This window comes from Panthera pardus, unplaced genomic scaffold (assembly GCF_024362965.1).
Source record: "Panthera pardus isolate Hobbes unplaced genomic scaffold, ASM2436296v1 HiC_scaffold_24, whole genome shotgun sequence".
Classification (NCBI taxonomy): Eukaryota; Metazoa; Chordata; class Mammalia; order Carnivora; family Felidae; genus Panthera; species Panthera pardus.
In genome coordinates this window covers 62,970,003-62,997,977 of record NW_026526810.1, presented here as the reverse complement: position 1 = coordinate 62,997,977, position 27,975 = coordinate 62,970,003, and the positions used below count along the sequence as shown (strand labels likewise).

Below are 27,975 nucleotides of genomic sequence, written 5' to 3'. Positions count from 1 at the left end.
AAAAAGCTTGAAAGGACACTACACAGAAGACGATATCCAAATAGCAAACATTTGAAAAGTTGCTCACTACCATTCCTCAACGGGATGTGTAGATCAAAACTACAAGATGCCACTACACACTAGCTTCAATGAACTGCTACATTTAGAAGACTAAAAACTGTTGTGAAGATACAAAACATTTATTTCTCTCCTATATTGATGGTAGGGGTGTAAAATGTCACAGCCACTATGGAAAAGCAAGGCCATTTCTCAAGCATGAAAAATATTCTGACCCTATGTTCCAGCAACCCAACTCGTAAGCGTGTACACAAGATAAATGAGAGCAAATGTCCATGGAAAGATTTATACAAGAATGCTCTTGTCAGCTTTATTTATTTCTCCCTCCAAATTTAGGGGGAAAACATTGTTCATATTCAGAAAATGGAATGTTTATTAACAAGAAACATGGATCAATCTCAAAAGAAATACATTGAATTTAAAAACCCAGACACAAAACAACACATATTTTATGGTCCCATTTATGTTGCTTTCAAAAACATACAAAACTAAACCATGTTGATAAAAATAAGAATAGTGGTTATTTCCAGGGATGTAATTGGCTGAAAATGATCTAGAGGGAAATTCCTCATGTGTTCGAAATACTCTGTATCTTGTCCTTTGTCATGGTCAGAAGGTATATACTTGCTCAAAAATTCATTTACTTGTATATGGAAGGCTTGATCATTTTATTTTACATAAATTACCACTCAGTAAACTTTAGAAAAAAATACCATGTACATGCAGGCACACACTAACATTGACCCTCTACTTAATTTCTGAGGATGTGTCCTCCATACATTCAAAAAGTGACACATTTAGGTTTAATTATTAAAGAACACGTTGTGATAACCAAAAAATTGTAAATGCCTTATATTTTCCTCATTAGGAGAAAAAAATAAAGTTACATGTTAACAAACTGAATAATAAACAGCCACACATATAAAGAGTTAGGAAACACTTTAAGTATTAACACAAAAAATTTACCAAGATAAACTGTAAGTGAAAAATAAGGTACAAGATATTGTATGATATGTTTCAAATATGTTCAAAACAGGAAAATAAACCAATGTACATAAATATTATTTACAGAGTCACAATTTTGAAAATTTACACAAGAAATTGTTTGTTTTCTCTCTGGTTGGATGGGTTATAGGTTATGGATGGGGGAATGCGATGGGAAGACCTCTTGAGCAACTTTTTTTTTTTTACCTTAAAAATGTTTATGCATACATATTACCTATGCAAAATTAAATGTATGCTTAAAACAGCAAGTTTTTTCCTATTACTAAACTCATCTTGTCTGAGTCACTTCCATGTTTTTAAATTGCAATGCTATTATTTATAGTTAATCCCTCCAAATTCTTGAGTTATCCTTATTCCTCTTTTCAGACATCATGTCTATCACCAAGTCCAAATGACTGTACCATAAAAATACATGTTGAGTTCTCTTTATTCTTTCTGCTACCCACTTCCTTCCTCCATTCTCCAGCAGGCTAAGTCCCCAAATTTTCCTGAGCATAGTACTGCAAAATCTTGAAACTGTTCTTGCTTTTACACTTGCCTCCTTCAAATCCCTCTTCCCCACAGTGGCCAGAGTGGCCTTCAGATTACAAAAGCCCTACTGTAATTGTGAGTACACAGGTAGAAGAATGACTACATGCCGTATCCTGTGCAACTGCTGCCTACCTCTCTGACATGGCCTCATACTTTTCCTCCATCTGCCCATGACTTAATCACCACGTGGGTTCTTTTCTGTTCCTCCATGCACCAGCTCTTTCACCTCCATGGTCTTTGTTCTTGCTCTTCCCATTGCCTGTTCTGCGCCGTCCCATAGCTAGATTTATCTAGTTATTCAGCTTAAATGTCACCCCCTCAAAAAGGGCTTTTCTAATACCCAACCTAAAAGAACACCCTACTTGTCCCCATTTGTTCTCCAACATATCACTCTGCTATATTCTTCATTTTTGACAGTTTTAAACCTATCCTCTTTGCTCTTTGACTGGCTCCCTCCACTGGAATATAAACTCCCTGAGAGCAAGGACTTCATGTACCACAACTAGTGCTGAATTGCTGACCCATCCATACACTAAGCCTTCCAAATGATAGATACTTACAACATGTTGTAAAAGAAAGAAATTCCTTCCCACGGTTTCTGATTGGGAAATATCTGAGGAATCTGCAACAGTTTCCCAAAGAAACAACCATCGTGGGTGGAGCCAGGACTACAATCTTGTCCTCTGAATTCCAGTCTCATATTTTCATCACTACTGGATGCCTTGTGTAGTAAACTAGTTCAGGTCATCCTAAGATACACCTCTTAAAACACACACACGCACGCACACACACACACACACATCTTTCTTTTTAATATTATAAAATTGCCTGAGATTAGAAAGCTTCCTCAGCTGAGATGAGAGGACTTCTGGAGACTAGTTGATATCTCTACATGACTTTCAATTCTTTTTTTTAATGAAATTTATTGTCAAATTGGTTTCCTTACAACACCCAGTGCTCATCCCAAAAAATGCCCTCTTCAATACCCATCACCCACCCTCTCCTCCCTCCCACCCCCCATCAACGCTCAGTTTGTTCTCAATTTTTAAGAGTCTCTTACGCTTTCGCTCTCTCCCACTCTAACCTTTTTTTTTCCTTCCCCTCCCCCATGGGTTTCTGTTAAGTTTCTCAGGATCCACCTAAGAGTGAATCCATATGGTATCTGTCTTTCTCTGTATGGCTTATTTCACTTAGCGTCACACTCTCCAGTTCCATCCACGTTGCTACAATGGGCCATATTTCATTCTTTCTCATTGCCACGTAGTACTCCATTGTGCCTATAAACCACAATTTCTTTATCCATTCATCAGTTGATGGACATTTAGGCTCTTTCCATAATTTGGCGATTGTTGCGAGTGCTGCTAAAAACATTGGGGTACAAGTGCCCCCATGCATCAGTATTCCTGTATCACTTGGGTAAATTCCTAGCAGTGCTACTGCTGGGTCATAGGGTAGGTCTATTTTTAATTTTCTGAGGAACCTCCACACTGCTTTCCAGAGTGGCTGCACCAAGTTGCATTCCCACCAACAGTGCAAGAGGGTTCCCGTTTCTCCACATCCTCGCCAGCATCTATAGTCTCCTGATTTGTTCATTTTGGCCACTCTGACTGGCATGAGGTGATATCTGAGTGTGGTTGTGATTTGTATTTCCCTGATGAGGAGCGACGTTGAGCATCTTTTCATGTGCCTGTTGGCCATCTGGATGTCTTCTTTAGAGAAGTGTCTATTCATGTTTTTTTGCCCATTTCGTCACTGGATTATTTGTTTTTCGGGTGTGGAGTTTGGTGAGCTCTTTATACATTTTGGATACTAGCCCTTTGTCCGATATGTCATTTGCAAATATCTTTTCCCATTCTGTTGGTTGCCTTTTAGTTTTGTTGACTGTTTCCTTTGCTGTGCAGAAGCTTTTAATCTTCATGAGGTCCCAATAGTTCATTTTTGCTTTTAATTCCCTTGCCTTTGGGGATGTCTCAAGTAAGAAATTGCTACGGCTGAGGTCAGGGAAGTCTTTTCCTGCTTTCTCCTCTAGGGTTTTGATGGTCTCCTGTCTCACATTCAGGTCCTTTATCCATTTTGAGTTTATTTTTGTGAATTGTGTGAGAAAGTGGTCTAGTTTCAATCTTCTGCATGTTACTGTCCAGTTCTCCCAGCACCATTTGTTAAACAGACTTTTTTCCATTGGATGTTCTTTCCTGCTTTGTCAAAGATTAGTTGACCATACGTTTGTGGGTCTAGTTCTGGGGTTTCTATTCTCTTCCATGGGTCTACGTGTCTGGTTTTGTGCCAATACCATGCTGTCTTGATGATGACAGCTTTGGAGTAGAGGCTAAAGTCTGGGATTGTGATGCCTCCTGCTTTGGTCTTCTTCAAAATTACTTTGGCTATTTGAAGCCTTTTGTGCTTACATATAAATTTTAGGATTGCTTGTTCTAGTTTCGAGAAGAATGCTGGTGCAATTTTGATTGGGATTGCATTGAATGTGTAGATAGCTTTGGGTAGTATTGACATTTTGACAATATTTATTCTTCCAATCCATGAGCATGGAATGTTTTTCCATTTCTTTATATCTTCTTCAATTTCCTTCATAAGCTTTCTATAGTTTTCAGCATACAGATCTTGTACATGTTTGGTTAGATTTATTCCTAGGTATTTTATGCTTCTTGGTGCAATTGTGAATGGGATCAGTTTCTTCATTTGTCTTTCTGTTGCTTCATTATTAGTGTATAAGAATGCAACTGATTTCTGCAGATTGATTTTGTATCCTGCAACGTTGCTAAATTCATGTATCAGTTCTAGCAGACTTATGGTGGAGTCTATCGGATTTTCCATGTATAATATCATGTCATCTGCAAAAAGTGAAAGCTTCACTTCATCTTTGCCAGATTTGATGGCTTTGATTTCCTTTTGTTGTCTGATTGCTGATGCTAGGACTTCCAACACTATGTTAAACAACAGTGGTGAGAGTGGGCATCCCTGTCGTGTTCCTGATCTCAGGGAAAAAGCTCTCAGTTTTTCCCCATTGAGGATGATGTTAGTTGTGGGCTTTTCATAAATGGCTTTTATGATCTTTAAGTATGTTCCTTCTATCCCGACTTTCTCGAGGGTTTTTATTAAGAAAGGTTGCTGGATTTTGTCAAAGGCCTTTTCTGCATCGATTGACAGGATCATATGGTTCTTATCCTTTCTTTTATTAATGTGATGTATCAGGTTGATTGATTTGCGACTGTTGAACCAATCCTGCATCCCAGGAATGAATCCCACTTGATCATGGTGAATAATTCTTTTTATATGCTGTTGAATTCGATTTGCTAGTATCTTCTTGAGAATTTTTGCATCCATATTCATCAGGGATATTGGCCTGTAGTTCTCTTTTTTTTACTGGGTCTCTGGCTGCTTTAGGAATCAGAGTAATACTGGCTTCATAGAATGAGTCTGGAAGTTTTCCTTCCCTTTCTGTTTTTTGGAATAGCTTGAGAAGGATAGGTATTACCTCTGCTTTAAACGTCTGGTAGAACTCCCCTGGGAAGCCATCTGGTCCTGGACTCTTATTTGTTGGGAGATTTTTGATAACTGATTCAATTTCCTCACTGGTTATGGGTCTGTTCAAGCTTTCTATTTCTTCCTGATTGAGTTTTGGAAGTGTGTGGGTGTTTAGAAATTTGTCCATTTCTTACAGGTTGTCCAGTGTGTTGGCATATAATTTTTCATAGTATTCCCTGATAATTGCTTGTATTTCTGAGGGATTGGTTGTAAGAATTCCATTTTCATTCATGATTTTATCCATTTGGGTCATCTCCCTTTTCTTTTTGAGAAGCCTGGCTAGAGGTTTATCAATTTTGATTTTTTTTTCAAAAAACCAACTCTTGCTTTCATTGATCTGCCCTACAGTTTTTTTAGATTCTATATTGTTTATTTCTGCTCTGATCTTTATTATTTCTCTTCTTCTGCTGGGTTTGGGGTGGTTTTGCTGTTCTGCTTCTATTTCCTTTAGGTGTGCTGTTAGATTTTGTATTTGGGATTTTTCTTGTTTCTTGAGATAGGCCTGGATTGCAATGTCTTTTCCTCTTAGGACTGCCTTTGCTGCATCCCAAAGCATTTGGATTATTGTTTTTTCATTTTTGTCTGTTTCCATATATTTTTAAATTTCTTCTGTAATTGCCTGGTTGACCCATTCATTCTTTAGTAGGGGGTTCTTTAACCTCCATGCTTTTGGAGGTTTTCCAGACTTTTTCCTGTGGTTGATCTCAAGCATCATAGCATTGTGGTCTAAAAGTATGCATGGTATGATCTCAATTCTTGTATACATATGAAGGGCTGTTTTGTGACCCAGTATGTGATCTATCTTGGAGAATGTTCCATGTGCACTCGAGAAGAAAGTATATTCTGTTGCTTTGGGATGCAGAGTTCTAAATATATCTGTCAAGTCCATCTGGTCCAATGTATCATTCAGACCCTTGTTTCTTTATTGACCCTGTGTCTAGATGATCTGTCCATTGTTGTAAGTTGGGTATTAAAGTCCCCTGCAATGACCACATTCTTATCAATAAGGTTGCTTATGTTTATGAGTAATTGTTTTATATATTTAGGGGCTCCCATATTTGGTGCAAAGATATTTATAATTGTTAGCTCTTCCTGATGGATAGACCCTGTAATTATTATATAATGCCCTTCTTCATCTCTTGTTACAGCCTTTAATTTGAAGTCTAGTTTGTCTGATATAAGTATGGCTACTCCAGCTTTGTTTTGACTTCCAGTGGCATGATAAATAGTTCTCCATCCCCTCACTTTCAATCTGAAGGTGTCCTCAGATCTAAAATGAGTCTCTTGTACACAGAAAATAGATGGGTCTTGGTTTTTATCCATTCTGATACCCTATGTTTTTTGGTTGGTGCATTTAGTCCATTTACGTTCAGTGTTATTATAAAAAGATATGGGTTTAAAGTCATTGTGATGTCTGTAGGTTTTATGCTTGTAGCGATGTCTCTGGTACTTTGTCTCACAGGATCCCTCTTAGGATCTTTTCTAGGGCTGGTTTATTGGTGACAAATTCCTTCAGTTTTTGTTTGTTTGGGAAGACCTTTAGCTCTCCTTCTATTCTAAATGACAGATTTGCTGGATAAAGGATTCTCAGCTGCATATTTTTTTCTGTTCATCACATTGAAGATTTCCTGCCGTTCCTTTCTGGCCTGCCAAGTTTCAGTAGATAGATCGGTCACGAGTCTTATAGGTCTCCCTTTATATGTTAGAGCACGTTTATCCCTAGCTGCTTTCAGAATTTTCTCTTTATCCTTGTATTTTGCCAGTTTCACTATAATATGTCATGCAGAAGATCGATTTGAGTTACATCTGAAGGGAGTTCTCTTTGCCTCCTGGATTTCAATGCCTTTTTCCTTCCTCAGATCAGGGAAGTTCTCAACTATTATTTCTTCAAGTACTCCTTCAGCACCTTTCCCTCTCTCTTCCTCCTCTGGAATACCAATTATGCGTAGATTATTTCTCTTTAGTGCATCACTTAGTTCTCTAATTTTCCCCTCATACTCCTGAAGTTTTTCATCTCACTTTTTCTCAACTTCTTCTTTTTCCATAATTTTATCTTCTAGTTCACCTATTCTCTCCTCTGCCTCTTTATTCTGAGCTGTGTCGTCTCCATTTTATTTTGCAGCTCATTAATAGTATATTTTACTCCTCCTGGCTTTTCCTTAGTCCCTTGATCTCTGTAGCAATAGAGTCTCTGCTGTCCTTTATACTGTTTTCAAGTCCAGCGATTAATTTTATGACTATTATTTTAAATTCACTTTCTGTTATATTGTTTAAATCGTTTTTGATCAGTTCGTTAGCTGTTGTTATTTCCTGGAGATTCTTTTGAGGGGAATTCTTCCGTTTCATCATTTTGCATAGTCCCTGGAGTGTTGTGGAACTGCAGGGCACTTCCCCTGTGCTGTCTTGAATAACTTGCATTGGTGGGTGGGGCCGCAGTCAGACCTGATGTCTGCCTCCAGCCCACCGGCTGTGGCCACAGTCAGACTGGTGTGTGTCTTCTCTTCCCCTCTCCTAGGGGCGGAATCACTGTAGGGTGGTGTGGCCCGTCTGGGCTACTTGCACACTGCCAGACTTGTGGTGGTGGGGATCTGGCGTATTAGCTGGGGTGGATCGACTAGGTGCACAGGGGCGGGAGGGGAAGGCTCAGCTTGCTTTTTTGGGAGATCCGCTTCAGGAGAGGCCTACGGAACTGGGAGGGAGTCAGGCCTGCCACCAGAGGGATGGATCCACAGAAGCACAGCGTTGAGTGTTTGCGGGGTGCAAGCAAGTTCCCTGACAGGAACTGGTTCCCTTTGGGATTTTGGCTGGGGGATGGGTGAGGGAGATGGCACTGGTGAGTGCCTTTGTTCCCCGCCAAGCTGAGCTCTGTTGTCAGGGACTCAACAACTCTCCCTCCCGTTGTTGTTGTCCTCTAGCCTTCCTGCTCTCTGAGCAGCGCTGTTAACTTATAACATTCCAGATGTTAAGTCCCGCTGGCTGTCAGAACACACTCTGTCTGTCCCCTCTGCTTTTGAAAGCCAGACTTGGGGGCTCTGCCTTGCAGGGCAGGCTGTCCCTCCACTGCCCCAGCTCCCTCCCTCCAGTCCATGTAACACGCACAGCCTCTCCGCCTCTCTGCCCTTCCTACCCTCTTCCGTGGGCCTCTCGTCTACGCTTGACTCTGGAGAATCCCTTCTGCTAGTCTTCTCGTGGTTTTCTGGGTTATTTAGGCAGGTGTGGGTGGAATCTAAGTGATCAGCAGGACGCGGTGAGCCCAGTGTCCTCCTACTCTGCAATCTTCCTCTCTCTGACTTTCAATTAATTCTAAAACATTGTGATACATTCTGAGAAGTGAGAGCCTGGGAGTTTTATAATTAACAAACAAACAAACAAAAACAAAAACACTTTGTATTTCCAAAGATCACTCATCTCTCCTCTGCCCTCCTGTTCCCTTTCTTCTCTCCCCCAACTCTTTTTGTATCTGCACATGTGGCTTTGTGGTGCAGGTATCTCTGTGATTATGGTTTCTCTGTCCCTTTATTTTTTCTCCTATTTTTTCATAGGTGTCTTCTCATTTTTTTCCTTCTGTTCTTGTGTCTTTTCCATTTATCTTATATTTCTAGCTTTCTGTCTTTCTGAAATTTCAGCTTATGGATAACCTTTCAAGAAGCAAAATGACAGATATTCAAAGTTATTTGAAGTTATTTTCCTATTATTCAAACTTATTTTCCTATTTCCACAATAGGAAAAAACTTGCAAACAGCATTATCTCTATCTCTTTATTTCCTTTCTCTACCTTTCATCATGTCCCACTGCACCTCTGGCTGAACTGGATATAAATTTGAGCTAAAGTGTATTCGACTGTATATTGTATTTTTTTTTAATTTTACTTTGTTGTCTTAAATTTAATATAACTCAGATTTATCCCATCTTCACTTTTAATGTATAACAAAGAGAGTAATTAAAGGGAGCTTTGTATGATTAAATATTTTTTTCTGTATGTAATATTCCTAAGTTGACAAATAGACCTTCCTTTTTCCAATGCAAAACACATGAGCTAAATACACAAAAAAGTGAATAACTATAAATGCTATCACAAGAGAGAAATTCTTCTTGAGAGAACACATCCCTAGAAGAATTAGTGCATAAGACACCACAAAAATCTCTTATTTAAGGAGAATTATTCCTAAAAAAAAAGTTTTTTCAGCATAATATACTCTCCCTCTACCGAATTCTTTTGCTCCCAAAATATGCACATACTAACATACTTAACACTGACTTAGTCTCATTACTAACCTCTTATTAAACACCAATGCTTTCTCATCACTTACAAGAATTATATGAAAAGATCTAGAATAACTTTCCCAGACTTACTACTTTCATGATGCTTAATAAACATGTGTGACAGTCCATTAACACTGTCGCTGTTAAAACATCAAATTTAAAATGATGACATAATCCAGTGGGGTCTTAGCTGGCACATGTGTTGAATATTTTTAATCCTTAAAATGTTCTCTAATTCTGCTTGACATTCTAATTATTCCCACTGGAAGCACTCTGTATGCTTAAGATAGCTGTAAAACCCCCAAGCATACTCCCTGTTGCATCACAAATTAGAAAGCAGATTTCACAACTTACAATATCTTACTATGAGGACATACATTTAGGGAAACTTTCAGGAATGATCACTTAATCTCCTTTTCATCACAAGGAAGAGGATGGCCCCTTGTTTGAGAGTAGCACTGGAGGCCTAAGGAGGTAAAAATTTTGGTCATTCTTCATATTTAAAAAAATTGAGAGGAAGAATAGAAAAGAAGAGTCATACTAATTGTCTGGAACATCTGCTGCCTTAAAATGCTTAAGAATAGAATAATCCTGTGACAGAGAGAAAGGGTGAGATCTACATTGTGACATATAGCACTTTCTACCTTGTCCCTCAAATATGCCTCCCCAAAGTCCTCCTGATGCTTAATATTATATTAAAGGGGCTGACATCTTTCACTGCATGATTATAAACAAGTGAAAATGCCAGTATCTTAGGGAGATTCACCATCTGGATTTACATTTGAGTATCGCTCAAATGACTAGGTTTTCCCATGCTACTGCAGAGATAAGGGGGAGAAGAAAATTGGGAGTCACAAGTCAATGTGGGTAAATGAAAGAAAGGAAGAAGATGACAAAAATAGAGCAATGAGGAAGGAAAAGCAGAAGCTCTATGGAGAGAAATTGCAAGGAAAATAAAGGAATAAAAGATATGGCAAATGTAAAAAGAATAATTGAGAAAGTGAGTGTATAAAATAGAATTAGTAGGAAGAAAATGGGCAAATCTGAAAAATGTAAAGAAAAGCAAAAGGATATGAAAGGGGAGAGATAGAGGAGATGCTAGGAAGATGATCAGTCCCCAAATGCTTGGCTTTGAGAGCTGGTCTAATAGCATTTGGAATCTAGGCATACTTCATGTGGTCTGTCAACGCAGTGTTTCTGCACTCTGAGAAAGCAGGGGGCATGAGCACCCTCTCTACCTGTGCATCTTTAATGCCAGATGCATTTTTGTGTCAGTTGAAATAGCAAGGAAATTTAGAGATAATGAAAACATTCAGGTCTGTATCTTAGCCTATACTGACAATATTTCTTTGCCAATCTGACAGGAGCAAAAAGCTTGTCTCTGTGACAGTCTTTGCATTGGACTTTTTCCCCCTAGGATTTCATGTTATGCAGAGTAATGTTCAGCTGATGCACATCTGTCCTCAATCTGTGTGATGAGCACAATCTAAGAATCAGAGGAACAGAAACTATGTAAATGAGAATGGGAGAAGAATGTGGATTAAAGATGTGAAGGACGCAATTCTGTTAGTAACAGAGAGTAGAGGTGGATAATGGAAAAAAAAAAGCAGAGGAAGAGTAGGAGACTGCAACTCTCAGAGTGCTCCCTGTGTCTTAGAATTGTCAAGCCAAAGAAGCATGAAATAACTGTAAATGAGCACTTGGAATGCACAAAACCCAAGAAGCGCAGAAGGAGCTACTGACTTACTTTCCTAAGGGTAGGTTTCCATAAGCAGAGTAAGAAATGAATATGGAGGCCAATAGGCATCTAAGTGGGTAAAAGACCGAAGGAAGGTCCTAAGCAGTAATCTGAAGGCACCAAAGATGTTTTTTCCTATTTCCATTTGCTTATACTTAATATGTGTGAGTTTATACATATGTGAATAAGTATCTCTTTGCACAAATATGTGCCCATGTGTTATAAATTCCTTTTGCATAATATTTGGCTGCTAGTTACAAATGTTACCAATCACATAGTACGTATTTTCTCATGTTTCCTAATAGGTGTGCCCTAAAACACCAGCTTACTGCCTAAATTTCCCATGAGTTTATGGACTTTTTAAGGTTGATTTTTCTTTAATTGTTCCCCTTTCCCCCCCTTTCTACCTTCTTTTCCTAGGGATGCTAGCAATAATTTCTGTCAAATTTCTATTGGGAAGTTTTCCTTCTCCAGTCTTCCATATCAGTTTTATTGGCACATTAAAAAAAGATTTATTGAGATATAATCAACATATAAAATTTACCATTTTAAATGTATAACTCAATGGTTTTAAGTGCATTTACAGAGTTGTGCAAAAGCTTCATCACTAAACTTTTGGTTCCTTTCTCATAGCATAATGTTTTTGAGTTCACTCATATTGTAGCATGTCCCAATATGCCATTTGTTTTTCTTGCTAAACTGTATTCCATTATATCTACAGTACTTTTGAAAACTATTGCATGTAATTCAAAATCAAGGGAAATATCATTATATGTGACATTATAGTATTTTGTTAAAATTAGCAATCTTTCATTTTTTAAATCATTCATGTCAACAGTAAATAATGTACACATATCACAATATGAGTATTTATTAATAAAATATGGTTATACAATTATAGTAACATATAAATTATGTTTATATAAATAGAAAATAACTACAAATATAATTCTAAATACAATTGTTATTTAGACAAGATTGCAGCCTGAAAAGGGGAAATACTCCTGCAAGCAATATAATGACGATTTATCTGCCTAAATAAAGCAATACCCACTGATGGATGCTGATTAATAATATCCTCATCAGTTTAAACTGAGGAATACACACCTCTTATATTTCTTACCACTTGTGAGGAAAGAAAACCCATGGCAAAAAATAAAAATCTTAACTGCAATTCCTTTATTTTTCTCATCTGTCAAATGAGTATATCATTCTCTATGTTCTATATTACTAATCCCAGATCTAGCATGCTTTGATTTTATTAGCTTAGATATTCAAAATGTTTTATATATTCTGGTGTTTTATATGGAAATATTTGTGGAAGGGATGTCATCTGGCTATCATTCTGAGATTGGAGGAAAAAAGAGGTTATGGATATATGGTGATCAAATATAACTAGGTTAGGATTAATTAGGATTTAAGAACAAGGTGTGCAGCAGATTCAGGATGGGGACCCAACCAAGAGTGTAACTAGGGCAATAACTCTAAGTTAGGAGAATGTAGGGATCTTGTTTGAGATCCTAAACCATTTTGGAATAAAGGTGCACAAGGACACCAAAGAAGAATAAGTAAGAAACATTTAGAAAAGAAGGCATAGAACTAGGGAGTCTACAGGAACCAAAGGAAAGAAGAACTTGCAAAAGTACTTTGGTCTGTGGGAATGAGAAGAAGTGACCAAAACCCAGCAACTAATGTAAACATTACAGAAAGTACACCACCACTAACAACCAAACAAACAAAAAACCAACAAACCCGAAAAATTTAATAATGATTAAGTTTTGCTGTAATCAGGAAATTTCAGCTATATCTCAAGCAAAGTAGCTCAGAGTCATAGAGGAGCACAATTACATAGAAGCAGCACGTGGTTAAATGGGAATGAGAGTGTGGTTATAAAAACAATTTCTTTTGGGGGAAATCAAGAAATGAAGGGTAGAAAGATCAGCCCAAAACACAAGACAGTTATGAGCATGCATTGCTTTCAGCTAGGCAAGTCCTGGAAGTGGTAAATGATTTTATCTGAGAAGAGCTATGGAGTAGATGAAAAGGTAGTTATAACATATGATTCTTTGTTCTTTGTTATTATGCAGAGGAGAGATGGAGAGGGAGAACAGCACAGTGGTGACAGAATTTATCCTCCTTGGTCTGACCCAGTCCCAACAGGCTCAACTTCTGGTCTTTGTGCTAGTCTTAGTTTTCTACCTCATCATCCTCCCTGGAAATCTACTCATCATCCTCACCATCAGATCAGACCCTGGCCTCACAGCCCCCCTCTACTTCTTTCTGGGCAATTTGGCTTTCCTGGATGCATCCTACTCCTTCATTGTGGCTCCCAGGATGCTGGTGGACTTCCTCTCTGAGAAGAAAATAATCTCCTACAGAGGATGTATCACTCAGCTTTTTTTCTTGCACTTTCTTGGAGTAGGGGAGATGTTCCTTCTCGTTGTGATGGCCTTTGACCGCTACATGGCCATCTGTCATCCGTTACGCTATTCCACTGTCATGAGCCCTAGAGTGTGCTATGCCTTGCTGTTGGCTCTGTGGCTTGGGGGCTTTACTCATTCCATTGTGCAAGTAGCCCTTATTCTCCACTTGCCCTTCTGTGGCCCAAACCAGCTAGATAACTTCTTCTGTGATGTGCCACAGGTCATCAAGCTGGCCTGCACAGACACCTTTGTGGTGGAGCTCCTGATGGTCTCCAACAGTGGCCTGCTTACCCTGCTGTGCTTCCTGGGGCTTCTGGCCTCTTATGCTGTCATCCTCTATCGTGTGAAGGGACACACCTCTGAAGGCAAACACAAGGCTCTTTCCACATGTACCACACACATTATCATTGTGTTTCTCATGTTTGGACCTGCCATCTTCATCTATACTCGCCCCTTCAGAGCCTTCCCAGCTGACAAAGTGGTTTCCCTCTTTCACACAGTGATCTTTCCTTTGATGAACCCTGTGATTTATACTTTTCGCAACCAGGAAGTGAAAGCTTCCATGAAGAGGTTACTGAGTCATCACATGATTTGCTGAATAGAAGAATGAAATAAGCTACAAATAAGAAAATCTAGTTGGAATTAATTAAATCACTTATTTATTAATGCACAAGGACACCATTGCATTTTAGCAAATATTGCATTTATTAAGCTCTTGCAATTTTCAGGCACTATTCTAGGTATGTGAATAAGGCAGTTGAGAGTCTAGGTCTCTTGGGTTATATTCAAGTAGATAAAAACAGATTGAGCTATTAAACTGAAAATGACCTCTAGGAACTTGTTGGATTGAGCACTGGGTGTTGTATGTAAGTGATGAACCATGGAAATCTACCTCCCAAACCAAGAGCATACTGTACACACTGTATGTGTATATATGTAATTCATTATACATATAATTGTAAACTATATTAAAAAAAAGAAAATTACCGCTAATATCCAAAAGAGATAGTTATCTGAAACAAATAAAAAATACTGTTATGATAGAGTTTGAGTAGAGATGGGAGTTTTTGCCTATGGTAGTTAAGCAAGGTCTTGTTGAATTGTGGTTAGCTGATATCCAGATGAAACATCCATGCAATTTTCTGGGGACACAAAATTCTAGGAAAAGAGGCACAAAGATCTTATAAATTGATACATTTGAAGACCACAAAGATGAATATAGTAGCTTGTCAAATAAGTTGATATATGTAAATAAGAATGTACTAAACACTGTACAGAAAATAGTATGATATATTCATGGTTTTATATATATATGTGTATATATACATATATATATATATATATATAGAGAGAGAGAGAGAGAGAGAGAGAGAGAGAGAGACAATAATGAAAAATGAAAGACACGTAATAGGACTATTATGGATATAATTGGTATAAATTTGCTTTATTGTCTTTATATTTATTTATATTTTTTCACATTTTCTGCTTCTTTTTGTTTAACTGAAAAAGACAAATAAACAGATTCCCTCATAGAGTCTCTCATTCATCTTTTTCTGCTTTAATTCACTTAGCATAATATATTCTAGTTCCATCCACATTGTTGAAAATGGCAAGATTTCTTTTTTTGATCACCGAGTAGTATTCCATTGTGTGTATGTGTGTGTGTGTGTGTGTGTGTGTGTGCGTGTGTGTGTGTGTGTATAACCTCTTCTTTATCTATTTGTAAGTTGATGGTTATGTGGGATCTTTCCATAATTTGGCTATTGTTGATAGTGCTCTATAAACATTGGGTATGATGTGCCCCTTCAAATCAGCATTTTTGTATCCTTTGGATAAATACATAGCAGTGCAATTGCTGAGTCATAGGGGGGTTTATATTTTTTATTTTTTTGAGAAACCTCCATACTGTTTCCCAAAGTGGTTGCACCAGTTTGCATTCCCACCAACAGTGCAAAAGGGTTCCCCTTTCTCCATATCCTCACCGCATGTTGTTTCCTGAGTTAATTTTAGTTATTCTGACAGGTGCGAGGTGTTATCTCATTGTGGTTTTGATTTGTATTTCCCTGGTGATGAGTGATGTTGAGCAATCTTTTCATGTGTCTGTTAGCCATCTGCATATCTTATTTGGAAAAGTGTCTATTCATGACTTCTGCCCATTTCATCATTGGAGTATTTGGTTTTTTTGGTGTTCAGTTTGGTAACTTCTTCATACACTTCGGTTACTAACCCTTATCTGATATGTCATTTGTAAATATCTTCTCCCATTCTGTTGATTGCCTTTTTAGTTTTGTTGATTGATTCCATCAACATACAGAAGCTTTTCATCTTGATGAGGTCCCAATAGTTCATTTGCTTTTGTTTCCCTTGCCTCAGGAGACATATCTAGTAAGAAGTTACTGTGGCTGAGGTCAGAGAGGTTGCTGCCTGTTTTCTCCTGTAGGATTTTGATTGTTTCTTATTTCACATTTAGGTATTTCATACATTTTGATTTTTTGTGTGTGTATGGTGTAAGAAAGTGGTCCAATTTCATTCTTCTGCAAATCACTGTCCAGTTTTCCCAGCACCATTTTCTGAAGTGACTGTCTTTTTTGCATTGGATACTCTTTCTTGCTTTGTTGAAGATTAGCTGGCCATACATTTATGGGTCCATTTCTGTATTATCTATTCTGGTCCATTAATATATGTGTTTATTTTTTGTGGCAGTACTATACTGTCTTGATGATTACAGCTTTGTAAAACAGCTTAAAGTCTGGAAATGTGATGCCTCCAGTTTTCCTTTGATTTTTCAACATTACTTCGGCTATTTGGGATCTTTTCTAGTTCCCTAAAATTTTGGGATTGTTTGTTCTAGCTCTGTGAAGAATGCTGGTGTTATTTTGATAGGAATTGCATTTAATGTGTAGATTGCTTTGCGTAGTATCGACATTTTAACAATGTACGTTCTTCTGATCCATAAGCATGGAATGCTTTAACATTTCTTTGTGTTTTCAATTTCTCTCATGAGCTTTCTATAATTTTCAGCATACAGATATTTCACCTCTTTGATTAGGTTTAGTCCTAGGTATCTTATTGTTTTGGGTGCAATTTGGGATCGATTGCTTGATTTCTCTTTCTGCTGCTTCATTATTGGTGTATGCAGATGCAACCAATTTCTGCATGTTGATTTTACATCATGCAACTTTGATGAATTCAATTATCACTTCTAGCAGTTTTTTGGTGAAATATTTTTGGTTTCCCATGTAGAGTATCACATCATGTCATCTGCAAAGTGTCAAAGTTTAACTTCTTCTTTGCAAATTTGAATGGCTTTTATTTATTTTTATTTTCTGATTGCCAAGGAAAGGACTTCCAGTACTATATAGAACAATAGTGGTAGGAGAGGACATCCCTGTCATGTTCCTGACCTCATGGGGAAAGCTTTCCATTTTTCCCCATTAAGGATGATATTTGCTGTGGGCCTTTCATAATGGCTTTTATGATGTTGAGGTATGTTCCTTCTACCCCTTTTTTCTTGAGGGTTTTTATCAAGAAAGAATGCTGTATTTTGTCAAATGTTTTTTTTTCTGCATCTATTGTAAGGACATTTGTTTGTTTATTTGAACAAATTATAGATGAGAATTTCTCTAATCTGGGGAAGGAAATAGGCATTCAAGTCCAAGAGGCACAGAGAATTACTTTCAAAACCAACAAAAACAATGAACACCATGACATATTATAGTGAAACTTGCAACATATAAATATAAAAAGAAAATTCTAAAAGTAGCTAGGAACAAAATGTCCTTAACCTAACAATGGTTGACTCATAAGGTAAGTAGCAGATCTCTCCATTGGAATTTGGCAAGCCAGAAGGGAGTGGCAGAAAATATTCAATGTGCTGAACAGGAAAAATATGCAGCCAAGAATTCTTTATCCAGCAAGGCTCTCACTCAGAATAGAAGGAGAGAGATAGACTTTCCAGACAAATAAAAACTAAAGGAGTTCGTGACCACTAAACTAGTCCTGCAAGAAATTTTAGGGGGACTCTCTGAGTGAAGAAAAAAAAAAAAACACACCAAAGCAGCAAAGACTACAAAGACCAGAGAACATCACCAAAAACACCATTTCCACATAACACAATGATACTAAATTCAAATCTTTCAATAATCACTCTGAATGTAAATGGTCTAAATGCTCCAATCAAAAGGCATAGGGTAGGGGGACCTGGGTGGCTCAATTGGTTAGCATCCAACTTGCCTCAGTTCATTATCTCGTGGTTCTTGAGTACGAGCCCTGTGTTAGGCTCTGTGCTGACAACTCAGAGGCTGGAACCTGCTTTGGATTCTGTGTCTTCCTCTCTATCTGCCCCTCCCCTACTCTCACTTGGTCTTTCAAAAATAAATAAGCATTTAAAAAATTAAAAAAAATATGATATCACAATGAATTAAAAAAAAAACAATATCCATCAATATGCTGCCTACAGGAGACTCATTTTCGACCTAAAGACACCTGCAGATTGAAAGTCAGGGGATGGAGAATCATGTATCATTGTAATGGACTTCAAAAGAAGGCCAGAGTAGCCATATTTATATCAGACAACCTAGATTTTAAAACAAAGACTGTAACAAGTGGAAAAGAAAGGCATTATATCATAATTAAGAGGTCTATCCATTAAGAAGATGTAACAATTGTAAATATATATGCCCCCAACTTGGAGATATCCATATATATAAATCAATCACAAACATAAAAAACCCACTGATAATAATACCGTCATAGTAGATTTTAAACCAACTTACAGTAATGGACAGATCATCCAAACAGAAAATCAGCAAGGAAACAATGGCTTTGAATAACAACTGAAGCAGATGGAGTTAGCAGATACATTCAGAACATTTCATCCAAAAGCAGCAGAATACACACTCTTCTTGATAGCACATGGAATGTTCTCCAGAATAGATCACATACTAGGTCACAAATCAGCCCTCAACAGGTACAAAAAGACTGAAATCATACTATGCATATTTCAAATCATAATGCTATGAAACTTGAAATCATCAAAGAAAAAATTTGGAAAGCACTACAATACATTGAGGTTAAGGAACATTCTACTAAAGAATGAATGGGTTAACCAGGAAATTAAAGTATAAAAAAAAAATAACATGGAAGCAAATGAAAATGAAAATACGTCATCCAAACACTTGGGATGCGTTAAGTCCAGGTGTAAGAGGCAAATACATTGCAATTCAGGCCTATTTGAAGAAGCAAAAAAGGTCCCAAATACACTATGTAACCTTACAATTAAAGGAGCTAGAAAAGGAGCAGCAAATCAAGCCCAAAGCCAGCAGAAAAGGGAGATAATAAAGATTAGAACAGAAACAAATGATATACATACAAAAAAACAAGAAGAGATCAACGAAACTAAAAACTGGTTTTTGAAAAAGTAAACAAAATTGAGAAACACCATGCCAGACTTATCAAAAAAGACGACCCAAATAGGTAAAATCATGAATAATGAGGAGATCACAACCAACACCACAAAAAAAATCAAACAATCAAAAGAGAATATGATGAAAAATTATATGCTGACAAACTGGACAAGATGAAGAAATGGACAAATTCCTAGATACACACTACCAAAACTCAAACAGGAAGAACAGAAAAATTTGTTGTGGCTTTAATGTTAATTTTAGGACCACAAATACATACTGCACAATTGTAATGTACCACAGTCCAACTGCAATACATGGGTGACACTCATGGACCACAGTTAGTGATACAAATATCCCATTAGTGAAACTTCCATTTCCTACCATTTACCTTCTCCCCACTCTGGTGTTGGTGCTGTTTTAGATTAATGTCTGCTGTTATCTACTGAGATAACATATTCAACAAGGTATTGTTATTACTTTCACTGTGTATGGTCATTTACCTTGTAGAGACATTTATGGAATGGAAATTGTTTTCAATCTCTTCCTGTTTCATTTTGTATAGCTATCGCTCCATGTTCACTAATGTTTTCTTCTTCACTGACATCTCTGCAAGTAATACCATCCAGTGCATTTTTTCAGCCGAGAAGTAGAATAGCTCAATTCCATATCTCAATTTAGATTTAAAAAATTCTACTGTGGCCCTACTTAACCATTGTAGTGCAGCAGTACTACCTCTTCTGATGACCAAGGTAAATTACTTACAAGATAGTGACACCTTTCATTGTCATGATGTCTCTGGGGAAGGAAAACATAAAGTGATTGAGTGGCAGTGAAGCTTGAGGTTAATAGAAATCTTACTGCATCACTGGTGAAAGCATATCCCAGAACTTCTGGAACTAGAGAGCCTGAAGCTGTGGGAAAAGAAAGCATAAATTCTACAAGTGTTTTATAGAGTTTGAAGACATACAGAGAATATCCGTGTTCTTAACCCTACAGATTCTGTTTACTGGGAACAAAATTACATCTAATGTCATTAAATAAGAGTATACACTACATCCTAGAGGATGCCATCTCAAGACACCAGGATACAATCTAAACACCGTGATGCTCAAAGTCAGTCTTAATATAAAATGATGCAGGGCATGATGGACACCTACATCTCCATAGTCAATTGAACCTCCATGGTCAGATGGTCCATACCTACGGGGTTTAGTAGAATGTCAGTGGCTAATTTCCAACTCATGCATAGTTCTCTGCTGCACATGGCATACACATGCTATGATCCTGTGAAACTACGTTGTGACTCTCCTATTAGAATGTGGAAAAAAACTAATGAATGGTTTATTTCTCAGGAGAGATAACTTTAATACTGTATGATTAACCTGGATAAATGGCCCTAGGGGTAAGGCTACTTTTACTTTGTTCTAGATCTGATAAGATGCCTCCCCTGAACTAAGTTTACAAAACTGGAAACCTCATGTCGATCAATAAATATTATATACAAGTTGGAATACACTGCCTCTAAAACTTGGAGAGGACTACCAGACATTATGCTTTCTTCTTAGTGGCACAGCGATGGTACAAGATGCAATACTTTAACTTTTAAGGAGATGCCTCAGCATCCTTGCTCTGGATAAACTCTCCAAAATTTCACAAATGTGGCAAGACCCTGCCATCCTAAATGATAATGGTTTTTGTCCTCACACTTGATTCGTCACAGTGGCTTAATCTGGGAAGAAAAAAGTGTTTTTTGTCTTATGCCCTATCTTAGGAATATTGAAAATTTCACTTAACTTCCCTTTAAGTAAGTGCACATCACATGTCCTTGACCTAAATTTTTGGTCTGCCTTTAATCAGCCATGATTGCAGTGTTATAATTAGATAGAGCTTTTATTTTCTAGTGTAAAACAATTATAGCATCTTAGTCCAATGTATGTGTAACAGTGCCACACTATCAACGGAGACTCCAAAACCCCATGTATGTATGTTCATTTTTAAATAATTTCTCCCAAAATGTCTGTAAAAATTCCTCACACATTTATACTCCAGAAAGAGTAAATAATAAAAGGATGTGTGCCATTATAGTCCCATTTTCCTTCCAATCCATCCTTTTTCCATTCTATAAATTTTCTCTTATTACAGGAAGCCCTGATTCATGAAGACTGCATTTCCAGCACCCTAGCATTTCTTGACCTCCAGATGGTTACAAATGGATATCACTGTTAGATTAATATAGGGTTTGAGGAAAAGAAAACGAATACACACACACACACACACACACACACACACACACACACACACACACTCTGCCTTAGCCCAAATATCTTCAGTAGTTCTCTGGCTCATTCTAGAACTCAGCAACACTTCCATGGCTCTAGCTCTCCTCGTGAAATTGGCCACTACATTTCCTACCTTTGTGTATAAGCCGTTATACTCAGAATAATCATCTCCCAAAGAGGTCCACACCCTAATATTGGAACTTGTGAATACGTCACCTTACATGGTAAATTGAACTTTGACAATATGATTATTTATAAACCTTGAAATGGGGAGGTTATCCTAGTTAATGTGGGTGGCCTCAATGAAATGCATGAGTTTTTAAAAGCATTGAACTCTTCATGGATCTAGAGAAAGAAAAAAGAAATCCAGAAAGGATGAATCTTGAGGAGGATTTGATTCAATATTTCTGGCTTCGAAGAGGAAGAAGATGTGACCAAAGAATACAGGCAATGTATAGAAAGTGAGAATAATGTCTGACAAAGATCAGCAAGGAAGTGGAAATGTTATTCTACAAACACCTGGAACTAAAGTTGGCCCTCAACCAGGCTGAGTCTGGGAGTAGTTTCTTCCCCCAAAGCCAATAAGGAATATCGTCCTGCCAACAACTTCATTGTATCCCAGAGAGAGAAAAGTTGGATTTCAGACTTATCCAACTATGAGGTAAGAAATTTGGGTTGGATGAAGCTTCTAGTTTTGGGGAAATTTTTTGAGGGAGAAGAAGAAAATGAATGCATGTCATTACCCTGGGGCTGTGGTAAGACTGTGTCTTCTCTTGCTGCTCCAGATTGGATTTGGTGGTAGATTCCATTTGATGTTCATCTTTGGTTTCCCCAAACATTTCCTATTAGCATCTCAGCCTTCATGTCACTAGTTTAATGAATTAAACTCCTCCTGCTTTATATATGTTTAACTGATAACACTGAACTGTAAATATTTATGGTACTTAATGTTAGTATAACAACAACACTATTGCAATTAGACCTGAGGAAATATGGAGCTGAGGATAGGCAAAGTGCTTGACTCTACCAGAAGTCAGCTCCTCTAAAGAATTTTCACCAGTAGCTGCCTGTTAATACTATTTACTTTCATGTTATTTGCCACTTCTGTCACATGGCAGGCTTCACAATGCCACTTAATGAATTCAGACATCTGTTTTGAATGAGGAATGGGGGAAGACTACTCAGCGGAGTCTCTTACACTGTCTGTACTAACTGCTAAACTGGTGAGGAAAATTAAACAGTGATTGCCACAGTGTAGTGAGATGCAGCTTTGTGGACAGGGTTGGAGACTCCATGGAAGTTGATAGACACCCCATCCCACAAAATGAGCTTTGAGGGCACCTGGGTAGACTCAGACAGTTAGGCCACTGACTCCTGATTTTGGCTCATGTCATTATCTCACAGTTGTAAGATCAAGTCCCACATTGGAGTCTGTGCTAAGCATGCAAACTACTTGGGATTCTCTCTATCCCTCTCTCTCTGCACCTCAATTGCTCCTGCTTACTCTCTCAAAATAAATAAATAAACTATAAAAAAATAAGAAAATGATCTTTCATTTTCAAGAAAGAAGGAAGGGTCATGTTTGGGAAACTATAACAAATTCTGCTATATCCAGTTGTCATCACTGTTTTTCAACATTACTGTCACCTTTTAGTTAATGGAATAAGGCACAGGAAATGTATAAGAAGAAAAAAAAAGTTATTAATGTCTGTAGATCATTTTGCCAGTACCTTCAAGAAAATAGGACACTGAACTGGCAAAAAAAAAAAATGACAAAAGAGATTTCCACAATGATACCATGTACCACATAAATATATAATAAATGGAAACAATAGCAATAAAGCAAATTATGTTAAAGAAAAAGATCATAGAATAGGAAAGTAGGAAATATGCAAAATTACACTGAACAAAAAATATGTTACCAAGATTAGAAGATTAGAATGTATTGTATCATAAAAGTAGGCAGACATTTAGAATGACATTAAAATCCTTCTGGATGAAAGACTCAATTTTGTAATTCTGTTCATTTTTTTCTACTTTTCTTATAGGTTTAATACTGTGATATTAAAATACCAATGGAACTTGTTTTAACTTTAGAAAATATATTTATTTAATTCAGAATAAAATATATAAGAATAAGCAAGAACACTCTGAATGAATAAAGCAATGACAACAGATTTGCCTTTCCATACATTAAATATACTGTAAACTAATGACTAGTAAAGTAAGTAGTAACACCACAAAAATTATCCAGGAATACAAAACAGGAAGTGAGTACTCCCAAAGAAGAGCCTGATTTATGAGCAAATTTGAAAGGTAATAAACAAAGCATAACAAATTCTTAGTGGAATGAATTATTATTTAATTGGAATGATGAAATTTATTTCACATTATTTCTGAAAAGTTCAGAAAGATTTGAGTTTATGTGAAAATCTCAGCCTTAATACAATGTAAAATAAAAATAATCTAGATCATTTATATTTTTCCTAAATATCACATTTATGAATGCTTTTTGTAGAAAACAAACTACTACAAAAGAAAGAACATCATATAAAATTCTCATTATTCAACTCTAGTCCTATCTCTCCACTGCCTGAGTATGGATTATTGCCTTTAAAGTATTATCAATTTTATAGGTGAAAAATGGTATCTTCTTTCTGCAATGTCAAAAGTCTTTTTTAACAATCCCAATTACTTTCTTACTACTGGTCTCTGAGGAATCTAAAACAATCAAATGAGTTCTCTCCTTTGTGCCTCCTACCAAGAGATACACTTATATACTGCTGTCTTTTGAAGTCCAGAGAAGAAAATAAGTCACTGGATGATGAAGATTAAGTATCCATTTCATACGGATGTTACCTCTGAAGTCCAAGTGCAAACCGGTAGGTTACATAATCTTGACATGCTACTCTATCTACATACCACATCGATCACATTATTCTCATTAATAACATTAAATGTATCCATAAGTGTTAAAAACAGTGCCAAATGAAACTGAGAGGAAGGCTCAATGGATTTCAAAAATTAACCTGGAACAAACATAATCTTGCTACAATTGGAAAAAAAATACAAAAATCAGAAAACACTATACCAATGATTATTGGAAATTAGATTATAATAGCAGTCCAAGCCAATAAATTATTCTTAGACTAAAGAAATCTGGGTATGTTCAAATTCTTCAGTTATACTTATCAGTTTGAATGATTTTATTCTTTAAATTATAGCAGAAATATTGAGAAAGTGCCTTTGTTGTTTTAGAAATGCAATTATTTTTAAAAGAGACAAATGACAGAAATGTGAGGATAAAACGCCTGATTCAGAGCTTTGAAAATCATAGAATGTCACCACTCATAAAATATTGATGCCATCATTATACTTGTTAGGGATTGCTAGAAAAGCTTATGAGAAAATTCAACTTTCCTATGGTAACAGTCTGAAAATGGCCAAATAGTTAAAACACTGAGATAGCATCTTGTCTAGGACTCTGTCTTTGCCACACCCATGTGCACCTGCAAGTAAACCTATTAAGTGCTTCAAGGAAACACAGAAAGTCCAGGGGCTATAGTGCAGATGAGATCATTGTTCTACAGTTAAGAGTACAAGGTACAAAGAAGAAATACAGATTCACACCTGTGAATGAGAACTATCAAAGATGTGCATTTCCTGTTTTATTACCTTCTGAAAGAAGGACGTTTTTATGCTACTTTGGATGATAGTGTCAAACATAATGGAAAATTATGGGCCGTTACAAGAACTGTGTGTCTTGGTGACAGTAACCATGCAGAGAAAAGAGCATAAATTAAGTATTCACTATGGTTACCCAGATATACAATTTTAAAATTTTGAACTATGTAACTAAAAGATTACATGTATCCCCAAATCACGTATATTCTTTTGTTTTTTTTTTTTTTGTTTTTTTTTGTTTTGTTTTGTTTTGTTTTGTGACAATCTGTATTAGCCTTTGGTCTAGATTCTCATAAAAGCAAGGAAAAGACTGAAGATGAACAACTTGCCTGAAACAAGACTTGAAAAAAAGAGCTAAAATCATCCAAACAAGGAAGGTCTTAACCAGGTGAATTTATATAGAATGAGCACTGACCTATTCCCTTTATTTGTGTGTCCTTTTTAAAAGTTCATTTAGCTTGCCTGAATCCACCTCAGTCAGCAACATAGCTCTGACTTTTTTTCCATCTTTGACAAAGTCAGAGATTGAAAGAACTTTAAGGGAAATAATTGTGAAGAAGGATAGATCCAAGGAGGCTAAGTAACCCAAGATAGTACTCTTTTCAAAGAATATATCACATTTAAAGTCTTGTTAAATCATATTTACAAAGGTAAATGATTCACCTTACTCTTTACCCCTCACTAATGGAGGAAAGTGGAACAAGATTTAGGTGTTTCTATATACTTTTATCTGTGAAGTCATATGACCTAGAAAGAATATCAGATAAAAATAGATCTTTGTTCATGTTTGCAACAACTGGAGAAGAATGCACAGTTGGGACACACTTTACGTCTGATCACGTGAACTGAGGAGTCTGGCAACGTGTAGATGAGTATCTGTGGTTTTGACAGTCTAGTCTAAATAACTTAATCTTTCCTCAGTAATTGGGTTTGATCTCAGTTAATTAGATAACTGTCTCCACATGCAACTTTCTATCAACAATATGCTCATGGTCTATAATCAGTTCTTTTCAAGAATCATAATGCACTTCATATAATTTCAGCAATATTTATGGCAAATTTTTACTGCCTTTTGAGAATTTCATAAAAATGTGTCAGTAAATGCACCTCCTGCAAGTGATAAAAATCACTTTTGCTGATGGCTTCCAAAGTCTTCTCTATTATTCTAGTAACTTATGAATTCACACAGTCTGCTCTACAGCTGAACAAGGGAGAGGTTTTCTCAAATACCTAACTGACCTTGCCCCTATTAATCAACATACATATTTCATTTAGTAGGCTCAATTCCTTCCACTATCAACTGTCATGTGGTCCTGTGAAATACCTCCTGCTAAATATCTATGAAGTAGTCATCGTGTCATACATTTGTTTGCCTGCATAAGAGACAGGATGGAAATAAAGACAAGGTTTACAGACTTGCCAGTCCCTATGACATCCTGTGTGTGTGTGTTTTTTTTTCTCTTCTAGGCAACTTCTGAAATTCATTACAAGGATGAATGGATCTCCTGAACAACAGATCAAGTGTGTCTGAGTTCATCTTGCTGGGACTTTACACTTCTCAAGAAATTCAAATATTCTTTTTTGCAGTCTTCTTCCTTGTCTATGTAGCCATCATAGTAGGAAACCTCCTCATTGTGATCTCTGTGATAGTTGATACGCATCTTCACTCCCCCATGTATTTCTTTCTGGCAAATTTATCATTTTTTGATTTATGTCTTTCTTCTGTTACAACTCCCAAAGTGATTGCAGACCTCCTTAGAAAACGCAAGACCATCTCCCTGTGTGGCTGCATGGCTCAGATGTTTTTTGTGCACTTCTTTGGGGGTGGAGAGATGTCTCTTCTGATAGCTATGGCCATGGACAGGTATGTTGCCATATGCAAGCCCTTGCAGTATCAGACCATCATGAATCACAGGGTGCTCATCGGGTTTCTGCTGCTCTCATGGGCAATTGGATCCATACATACCACAAGCCAGATGGTTTTCATGGTAGGTTTACCTTTCTGTGGTCCCAATGTTGTGGACAGCATTTTCTGTGACCTTCCCCTGGTCATCAAGCTTGCCTGCACTGAGACCTATATCCTAGAGCTCTTGGTGATTGCAAATAGTGGACTCCTGTCCCTGATCTGCTTCATTCTCCTGCTCATATCCTACATTGTCATGCTGGTCACCATCTGGCAGCACTCCTCCAGTGCATCCTCTAAGGCAGTGTCCACACTGTCTGCTCACATCACTGTGGTCACTCTCTTCTTTGGCCCCACTATCTTCATCTATGTTTTCCCGTTCAAGAGTTACTCTGCAGATAAGTTTCTTTCTGTTTTTTACTCTATAATCACTCCCCTCCTTAATCCAATTATTTATACTCTGAGGAATCAAGAAATGAAAGCAGCCATTAAGAGACTCACAAGCTATCATATTGGTTCCTGGCTCACTTTCTAAATAAGTCTGTAACAGCTGATTGTTTTGTGTTGTCTGCTATTTGGGGTTTTGAATCTTAAATACTTAGCAGAAAAATTAAAATAAAATATTAAATAGTATCAACACTCTTCCCTCAGAATTAATGGAATATTTAAGATCAGTTTTATTAAAAATCTAATGGAAAATATTCATAGAACAGATTCAATACATAAATAAGTGTACACTCATTATTTCCTTTTACTTCCTTGTCCTAGAATTCAGGGAAACAACCCTGATCAATGTTTAAAGTATCTAATCATATGTCTTTTTTCAAAAGCTTTATCAATTTGCAATGGCTTAGTATATAAAAATATGTTTAGTTTCAATTTTTATTTATAAAGTTGTATTTTGGGAGTTGAGAAGATGGTGGCGTAGGACGACGCTGGGCTCACCGCGTCCTGCTGATCACTTAGATTCCACCCACACCTGCCTAAATAACCAAGAAAACCACCAGAAGACTAGCAGAATGGACTCTCTGGAGCCAAGCATTGACAAGAGGCCCATGGAAGAGGGTAGGAAGGGTGGAGAGGCGGGTACACTACATGGACTGGTGGGAGGGAGCCAGGGTGGTAGAGTGGCAACCCGCCTGGC

The 27,975-nt window shown here is 37.1% G+C and overlaps 2 protein-coding genes across 2 annotated transcripts; both read left to right on the top strand.

Moving 5' to 3' along the window:
- Window positions 1–13,228: 13,228 nt before the first annotated feature.
- LOC109255790 (olfactory receptor 4N5-like) lies at window positions 13,229–14,155 on the top strand. The gene has a single exon (XM_019430650.2). It carries the CDS (start codon window positions 13,229–13,231, stop codon window positions 14,153–14,155), a length of 927 nt encoding a protein of 308 aa, XP_019286195.1.
- Window positions 14,156–26,424: 12,269 nt separating this feature from the next.
- On the top strand, window positions 26,425–27,366 carry LOC109255624 (olfactory receptor 4K13-like). Its single transcript, XM_019430453.2, has one exon. It carries the CDS (start codon window positions 26,425–26,427, stop codon window positions 27,364–27,366), a length of 942 nt encoding a protein of 313 aa, XP_019285998.2.
- Window positions 27,367–27,975: the final 609 nt, after the last annotated feature.

Excerpts from the sequence above, each read along its gene's own strand:
- LOC109255624 (XM_019430453.2), top strand. The coding sequence starts at position 26,425 with ATGGATCTCCTGAACAACAGATCAAGTGTGTCTGAGTTCATCTTGCTG.
- LOC109255790 (XM_019430650.2), top strand. The coding sequence starts at position 13,229 with ATGGAGAGGGAGAACAGCACAGTGGTGACAGAATTTATCCTCCTTGGT.